This window comes from Ipomoea nil, unplaced genomic scaffold, assembly GCF_001879475.1.
Source record: "Ipomoea nil cultivar Tokyo-kokei standard unplaced genomic scaffold, Asagao_1.1 scaffold1168, whole genome shotgun sequence".
NCBI lineage: Eukaryota > Viridiplantae > Streptophyta > Magnoliopsida > Solanales > Convolvulaceae > Ipomoea > Ipomoea nil.
The window spans coordinates 46,545-55,767 of NW_017617596.1; the positions used below are offsets into that span (position 1 = coordinate 46,545).

Here is a 9,223-nt window from a genome sequence, read left to right on the forward strand (position 1 = left end):
CTCAAATTAGTCATTTAACTTTTAATTTTTTTAAAGTGGTCATCCGACTTTTGAATTTTAAGCCAAAATGGTCATCCGTTAGCTTTGACGTTAAATTGGTGTTAAAATGAAGATCAAAACTGAAAATTTAGGTTTTGCACTCCAATTTAAAGTAATTTGTGATTCTTTTTAGCAATCTGCGCACATATTTCTTCAAATTAGGTTTTTGTTCTCCTAAATTTGTAATCAAAATGTGGGATAATGAACTAGAATGCCATAAATCTTTGCCTTAGGAAGTTTGTGGATGAAGTTGAAGATGAACTTTTTTGGCCTTCTAGTTGATTATCCCACACTTTGATTGCAGATTTAGGAGAGCGAAAACCTAATTTGAAGAAATATGTGCGCAGGCAAGTTGCTTTAAATTGAAGTGCAAAACTTAAATTTCCAGTTTTACCCTTCATTTTAACACCAACTTAACTCCAAAGCTAACGGAGGACCATTTTGACTTAAAATTTAAAAGTCGGGGGACCACTTTGAAAAAAATAAAAGTCAAAGGACCAATTTGAATAAATACCATAGTCGGAGGACCATTTTGAAAATTAACTCTAATAATAATAAGAGTTAATTCTACCAGAGGTCCCTTGTCTTTGGTGGTAATTTCAAATTTAGTCTCAGACTATCGTTTTTGCCATTTAACATCCTAGACTATTATTTTTTAAACACTTTTAGTCCTTCTCATTATTTTTCCTATTTTTAGTAAGGTCATTTTTGTCTCTTCATATTTTTCTTTTATTATTTTTCTAGTTTCAACCGGTTTAATTGGTTTATAACTTTAGGTAACTTCTAATATTTTTAGTAATAATATGTTTCAACCGGTTTTTAGTAAAGTCCTAAACCAATTAAACCGGTTGAAACCAGAAAAATAACAAAAGAAAAATATGAAGAGACAAAAATGCTTCTTACTAAAAATAGAAAAAGTCATGAGATAGACTAAAAGTATCCAAAAAAATAATAGTCTAAGGTTGTTAAATGACAAAAATAATAATCTGGAACTAAATTTAGAATTTTCACGACAAGGGATCTCTGATGTTACGTTGTTTTGGACAATAGTTGAATTAGGAAAATGATATATGTACTCTCATGAAGTATAAATTTCGGCCACATGTACTAATAAATTTAAGTGAATGAAGAAAAATTGTGGTCCACTTTATTAGTTAAACCAATCAAATCAAGTAGAAAGTGAAAGTACAGGTAGTATTACTCGTTGAATTATTCCAATTTCCATAGAGAGTATACTTAATAATACGTATGATAAATACGGTGTTGACGTGCAAGTGACATACGAGTGACGTATAACCCAAATGACTCCCCAATGGCGCGAACGGATGCATCACGGCCATCACCGGAAGAATCCCACTTTCCGCCCCAAAACACATTCCTCCGCCGTGAACCCCTGAGGCACTATCCTCTCAGAGCTCGAATCTTTTCCATCATCCGACGACGGCATTGTAGCTGCTCTCATAATCGGTGAAACTTTTTTTTTTTTTTAATAATCCTATATTTTTCTTCAGTGCAATTATGAATGGTTTCCCTCCTGTTTCGTTTAATAATCCTGTCTTGAATTCCACTGTTTTGGTATGCTAGAAAGAATTGCGCTTTTCATATGCCTATGCAAGGAAAAATATCTAACCTTTGGTGGCGATAGTGACAAGAATGCCATTTTTCTGTGGTTGAATTCATTTTGCTGGAGTCTACGTGTTTGTCTTTATGCTTGTGAGAGGTGGCTATGCTGATTCTTGCTGAAGGGCACAATTGGGAACAGACATGGGGCGGACAGCTGACGTGGCAAGAGTGATGAATGATGATAAGGAGGTGGGGCTGGTGGAGTCAGGGAGTTTGAAATAAGGGTTTTGATTTTTAGATGAAAGATTTTTATTTTTTTTGAACTAGAAAGTTCATTGTGAAAATGAGGTTGTTTTGTCATGTTTTGTTGGGGGAGAGATATTTCTAACAAGTGCAAATGGTTTGTGCCATTGTGTGGTTGTGTTTTTATATCTCCTCATCTTCCTTATCTCATACACTGAACTGCAATCACTAAACACTTGACTGCAAAATGGCTGCTGCAGCTGCAACGACTGCATCCATATTGTCTGCAACCCGGTCTGCTTCGACTAGTGCTGAAACTCCCTCTGCATCTAACAGATATAGTATGCTTTTCCAACCTTTTGCTTCTTGGTGTTCTAGACTATAATCGTGAATGGCGTTGCATCAATTATTCCAATTACAACTAGACAATTTCTTATTTATAGCAATTGGATTGGATTTTCTAGCTAATGGAATTGTTCTGCTCTCTATTTTAGCCTAGAAACTAACCTGAATATTTGTAGTTTCAGTTTCCCTTCTCTAGCTTATGTTACTCGACTTGCTTTACTTGTTATGCAGTTTCTATTCTTGTTTTTTTTTATTCTTCAGTCTGCTTTTTCTCTTTCTTCTTGTCTTTTGATTTGTATTGAAGTATCAATCGACCATGGCCTTCGCTGTTACTTTTGGAAGTTGCGATCTTTTTGTTTAAGCTAATATCCTCTCTTGTATAATCAGTAGTAACAGTGATCTTTTTGCGACCATGGCCTCTCTTGCTATGAAACTGATCTTCGTTTCAAGTCAGATTTTGTGACTCGAAGATACTATTATAGAGAAAATTAGTGATGATGTTTCTGGAAATTCACACAGGGAAATCTGACTGTTTCAATGATTTGTTACTTCGTATGAGTGAACTAACGCTAATAACTACTCATCTGGAAAAAAAAAGATCATCTCTAGATTTCGTTTTGCCTGATTAGCACATTCAAATGCAGCTACAAGTTTTAGGGGAAATTCATCGAGAAGATATGATTCGATTAAGAGGAGGTTAATTAAGAGTAATGGACGAATCAATGCTGCTGCTACTGTTGCAACTGCTTCTGTCGAAGAAGTTAAAGAGTAAGTCACACTTGTTTTCATCTTTCCTCTGGCTTCTAACAAACAATATGCATCAAGGGAGGCAACCTTAACTTTAATATTTTATTCTAGGAAGAATTTACAAAATAACCCATTCTGCAGATACGCCCTCCCTACATGGGCTAAATTTGACCTGGGCCGAGCTCCAGTTTACTGGAAAACAATGAATGGTCTTCTTCCCACTTCTGTATGTACACGCCACTCTTTGTTATTATTTCTTTTTGTTTCTTTGAACACTATCTTGAAATTTCCCCTATGTCTTTTAACAGGGAGAGACGTTGCGGCTTTTCTATAATCCATCTGCCAACAAGCTTACCCCCAATGAAGAATTTGGAATTGCCTTCAATGGTACGTAACTTCTTGCAGTTATCATTCCATAGAATATCATGTTTGATCTGAAGATTTCGACCAAAAGGTTTATTGGTAACTTCTTGAGTCATTTCGTGCAGGAGGATTCAATCAGCCTATCATGTGTGGTGGTGAGCCGAGGGTCATGCTTCAGAAAACGCGAGGAAAAGCTGATCCTCCTATATATACAATTCAGATATGTATTCCTAAACACGGTACGCTTCAAATAAACAACCTTATCTGTCCACCGACTGTAGTTTGTTTTTATGGTTAAGCCTTTTATTTGCGTCTTTGCTGATCTGCAGCCCATAGTTTGATCTTTTCATTCACAAATGGAACTGAATGGGATGGTCCCTATAGACTCCAATTTCAAGTTCCAAAGCCTTGGCGAAACAAGCCAATTGAATTCTTTACAGAGGTATCAACATTGTAGTAATAATTTTTTTATTTTTTATTTTTTGAGTGACGAGGGGAACCTGCAACTTAGCCGGCAAAGGACCTCAAGTTAGGTAAATCAGGCTAAGTTGCCCATAGTTGACCACCTCAAACCAAGAAGGCTAATAGGCCGTTTCCACTAAGAGTCGAACTTGGAACCTTAACATTGTAATAAACTTTGTTACTTTGCTATTCTGTTTACTTGCATAGATCAAAGCAAATAATTCTATGGCACAGGCATTATGGTCTCATTTACATGTTAAAAATCGGTATTTTTAAATCAGGGCCTTGCGGAGGAGTTGAGTAAGGAAGGTGCATGTGACAGAGCAATCTTTCCCGACGCAAACACAGTTATCACGACTTGTGCTGTGGTTGGTAACTTGACTATTGAAGGCGTAAGTGGATCGTCACTCTCATTTCCACTAAAACACATTCTTCACAACTTGTAATCTCACCGCTTCTACTTACAAATGGCAATCCCATCCAAATGCAGGGTGATCGTTGCAATCTCAATTTGATGCCCGGATGCACCGACCCAAGCTCACCATTATACGATCCACTCGCGAACGTTGATGATGGATCATGCCCACCCTACTCAGACTCCGAGGATTAGATTCAAACATAAGCATTTCATTCCATATATGATCAGAATTACGCTTTACAGTTCATGCAGTAACCAAACAAAGATGGCTGTAAGTATCTTTGGCACCTGATATCCAGCTTCATACGAGTTTATAATGTACAAAATGTCAAATATGTTTTACTTGAAGAATGCATTAGGCTGTACATCTTTTGCGATGGTAAACACGGATTGTTTATATATACGCAGTATATAAATTGTTATGCAATACAGAGTAGTTGTGAGTTGGTGCAACCAATCAAGGTTGGTCTGACTTGTGCTTGGGGTTTAAGAAATCGCACTATACGTGCTGCTTTCCTATTTGAATGGAAAAAACCATGTTCATAAGAAATGAAATGAAATGATGCCACCCAACATTTCTGTAGAAAATATGTAGTTTGGGTCTTCCTTAAAAGCTGTCTGTTTTTAATTGGTGTGTGTTTTTGACGCTGTTAAAGAGCAGAAACTTGGTATAAGGACAAGCATAGGTTTAGATAATTAGATCACAAGGTTTTAAGTTTAACTCCCAGTGCTAGAGGCTTATTAACCTTCTTAATTATGGATTATTTAGGTTGATTTATTTCATTGTGGTCATTTGCCGATTAAAATTATAAAGTAAATTTTACTTAGTATACACTTTCGAATAATGACTGGGTTTTTCTCCTCACCCAAAATAGGATGTGTCTAGTATTGCATATGGATATTTGTAAAGTTTAGAAATGTCAAAATATGCTGCTGGTGTAGAAACTGTAAATGACCTGCGTCTATCTTTCCACATTCAACCTTGGACTGGCTAGATCTAGAATCTACAATAATTCCACCAACCACGGCAGATGACAGGAATTTACAAATGTAAAATTTGTCACAAGAGATATATTAATGACCGAGTTTCATTAACGATAATGTGGGAACAACCTCTCAAAATAAAAAGTCTTCTTTGTCACAATGAATTTACATATCACTGTGGGCAAGGAATTTACATATTAAAATATAATGAATCTTTCGATTTACCTCTTTACGGGTGTAAGTTGAGTTCACAGAGTTCAGGATTGGTGAAATTGAGAAATCCGTTTCATAATTTTTTTTTAAAAAAAAAAAAAAAAATTCCTCACTTCAAAATTTAAATGCATTGGTGCCTAATTGCAAAATTTCATTTCGGATAAATAATAATAATAATAATAATAATAATAATAATAATAATAATAATAATAATAGAAAATTACACTTTTTACCTTTAAGTTATAGAACAATTATAGAATTTGTCCTTAAATGTTGGTCGTGCTCACTTTTCATCCCTGGTGTTGCACTTTTCATTCTTTTATTAACTTTCTGTACTCACTTTTCGTCTCTAAGTTATACTAAAGTTGTAAATTTCGTCCCTAATGTTTTGTTAGTAAATGAACAAAAAGTGCAACGACAATGATAATTTAAAGAGAAAAAGTGAGTATGATCAACAATTATGGACGAATTCTACAATTATTGTATAACTTAAGGACGAAAAATACAATTTTTCCTAATAATAATAAATTTTTAGGTATATTATTAAATTTATATAGTCTCCATCTCAAAAAATTATTCAATTTTATTGAAGTTGCAAATTTTAAAATTAATAATATTTTATGTACGTGTACTTTCATAATTGATATTTTCAAAAATTAAAATATCAAAATCTAATGAAATTAAAGCTTAAATAAGACAATTAAAATGAAACACACAACATACATGTATACTCCCATTCTATACACAAAATCTAAATCTTTGAGACTTACATTAAAAAAAAAAAAAAAAAAAACTTATCAGAACTGGCCACATGAGTATAAAATTGAAGAAGTAAAGTTTGGTATTACAAATAGTAAAACTTAATTTTTAAATGGATTTGGCATTATCGAGAAATCAAATCCAATTAGAAGTACAAGTTTGTTGGACACGGTGACATGGACCACATGGTCGGAAGGGTGGCCAAGAAAGCAACCACAAACAATTCTCTTTACATCTGTAAACAACTTGAGTCCTATAAGAAATAGCTTGTTATTCAGTATTTGGGAATGCTGCCATTAATTAGTTCAACTTTTTACATTCTAAATACTTTCCGGCCAGAGAATCAAACAGCATTCCGGCACCAACCCCAACGCCCAAGTCGATTGTGTAGTGACCCCTTGTGCTCAGCAACCTCACCACCTGCAACACGTTGAGCAAGTCGAACACCAAAGCCATCCCTCGCCTCTGCATTCGTCTCATGTCAAGCGACGCGATCACTGCTGCCGCTACATGCCCCGAGTAGAACAAGAAAAACGACACATTCCCTACCGGAAAATCAGCTCCCGAACCCAAAAAATCCTGCAATCACAACCACCAAGCCAAGCCGTTTACTGCCCACAAAACTTCAAACTTAATACTCCACCGTTTCTGAATTCTGCAAGCTATGTCTTAATCAACATATATATGGGGTCTCATCTTTTCTTCACCTTTAATTACTTAAAGTGACATATACCCATATTTCTAGTTGTCATCATAACATGACACCAGAAAGACATGATTTCACAAACTATAACAATGTATTTAACCACCACAAACATTAATTAATTTAAGAAATGGAAATGTGAATTACTGTCAAAAACAAGACAGTTGTATAAAATGGCTCTGTTCACACTTGAGCAATGGTCCCCCTACAAGTTGGAGATCATTATATTGTATTATTAATAAATTTTATTTCTTGGAGTGACCAAAAAAAAAAAGAAAAAAAAAAAACTCAAAGCATTCAAAACTCCTCATGTTAATCCATAAACATCATATCAAGATCCGACAAACAGTTGTGGCATGCATCAATTGACATGTCCTATTGTGTATTCTTTCACATGTGTGGCAGTGAAGAACAAACCTAAGACTGAAGAAAAGTGAAAAAGTTGTATTGTCTGTCCTGTTTACAAAGGTTTAGACGTTTAGTAAAGTAGAGGTAATCTCAACCAAGTTGGCTAAAGATACCAATCACAAAATCACGAGTTCAAATTCCAGTCTTTTTTGTTTAAATCGGTAAGTTATGAACAACCTAGGCTGATTTAACTCCTTGTGGTCTTTCACCTACTAGGATCACAAGGGCAAAATTTACCCACTAGACCCTTTCAGGTAGTTACCGCGAGTTTCCATCATCACCTCAAAGGTTTAGTATAGATAATCCCAGCCAATTTAGCTAAAGATACAAATCACAAAGTCACGAATTCAAATTTTAGTCTTTTTTGTTTGAGTTAGTAAGCTATAAACAACCTATGTTGGTTTATCTCCCATTGGGATCACAAGAAGAAATTTACTTAAAGGTAATGACTGAGGATTTCCATTGTTCATCTCAAAGGTTTAGTACAGTCTAAAGAATCACATTTCAAGATTAATATTTTTTTATAAAATAAAAAGATTAGATGAGAAAAGGAAGAACCTGAGGCAACGGCAGTTGTGTAACATATCCAAGAATTCCTCTGCATGTGAACATGAACAGTGCCGAAATGGTTGCTCTTGGACGGCCTTCAATCAGCCACGCCCATACTATGTACGCTGATTGCATCGCCACAAACACCTGTACACCACAAACATCCTTAACCTTATCAACCCATACCCCGAAGTACAATTTCTTCTTAACTATATTCTTCCATTAATATACATACAGATCGAATGTAGATCTAATAAAGTTTTGCGGTTAATTGAGTACCGTATTGAGGCCGGCGAGAAGAGTATTAAGGGCGGGTCTGGAAGCGAGAACGCGATTGAGAGGAACGGTGGCGATGAAGCCCAGATCGAACGGCGGGGAAGTGGAGGGGATCATGCGGAGGGTGTATTCAACACCCATGAAGAACAAGAGGGAGGCGAAGAAGACGCACGGTAAAGGGTGGTGCCTCACCACACCCAATAAATCCCCCGCTTTCCACGTCATGAAATGAGCGTTTCCCAACCAGTACCACCCACCGTCATTCGCGGCTAACGGAGAGGATCTCTTCTTCATATTCATATTCGAAACGGTGCCGTTGGTGGTGTGAGAGTGTTTGGAGTTTTGCTTGTTGCTGGAAGTGGTAGGTTTAGGTTGTCGATTAGCGAGGGGAGAAGATGAACGGAAATGGGGAGCGCCTCCGTTCATTTTGGCCGGAGACGGAGACGGACATGGTGGACGTGCGATGGCTACGAATGGTTTTTATAAGGGAATCGAATGACGGAGTCTCCGAGGTTGCTTTGGTGAAATTTTGTACAGATCTCAGTACATTGACGAAGAGAGAGAGAGAGAGAGAGAGAGAGAGAGAGAGACAAAGACAGAGGAAAATTGTGGGCAATTTAATGCGAGGTAAATAGTGGGCAGGACCGCAGGAGAGGAGTGTCATTGGAATTTTCCAATTTAAGACAAAAGGAATCTCCCCAAACACGACATTTATATATAAATTCTTTGTCAGAGTAACCTTAGAGGGTGTTTGGTTTTAATGAATTTCAATTCAACTTTTTTTTTTTTTTTTTTTAAAACAATTTCAATTCAACTTAAATTCTAATGGGTGTTGCTATTTGCACCACCCTTTGACCAAAAGTGAGTATAAAGTATCTTGAAATTGTAAAAACGTGAAAACTTTTAATAATTACATAGGTGGTGTAAATAACCAAATGAGGGTTCATTTTGCTATTTGCATCACCTTGGTCAAACCTCATTTATGAGGTGTAATTAATAATATTTTAATTCAAAATCTAATTAATTAAAATATTAAATTGAAAAAAAAAAAAGATGAACCGTCACTGTTTTGCTTTTGTTTTTGGTTTTTTGTTTTTTGTTTTTTTTTTTTGTTTTTTATTTTTTGTTGTTTGTTTTAATGCCTAACTATT

The 9,223-nt window shown here is 35.7% G+C and overlaps 2 protein-coding genes across 2 annotated transcripts; one reads left to right on the forward strand and one right to left on the reverse strand.

The window, feature by feature from the left end:
* Window positions 1-2,009: 2,009 nt before the first annotated feature.
* LOC109183760 lies at window positions 2,010-4,730 on the forward strand. Its single transcript, XM_019333827.1, has 8 exons — window positions 2,010-2,186; window positions 2,835-2,958; window positions 3,079-3,163; window positions 3,246-3,324; window positions 3,426-3,539; window positions 3,630-3,742; window positions 4,044-4,154; window positions 4,253-4,730. The coding sequence occupies exons 1-8, from the start codon at window positions 2,093-2,095 to the stop codon at window positions 4,370-4,372; spliced, it is 840 nt and encodes a 279-aa protein (XP_019189372.1). The 5' UTR covers window positions 2,010-2,092; the 3' UTR covers window positions 4,373-4,730.
* Window positions 4,731-6,233: 1,503 nt separating this feature from the next.
* Window positions 6,234-8,655, reverse strand: LOC109183761 (phosphatidylcholine:diacylglycerol cholinephosphotransferase 1-like). Its single transcript, XM_019333828.1, has 3 exons — window positions 8,076-8,655; window positions 7,806-7,943; window positions 6,234-6,715 (listed from the first exon to the last, which is right to left on the reverse strand). Exons 1-3 carry the CDS (start codon window positions 8,496-8,498, stop codon window positions 6,437-6,439), a joined length of 840 nt encoding a protein of 279 aa, XP_019189373.1. The 5' UTR covers window positions 8,499-8,655; the 3' UTR covers window positions 6,234-6,436.
* Between the last annotated feature and the right edge of the window lie 568 nt (window positions 8,656-9,223).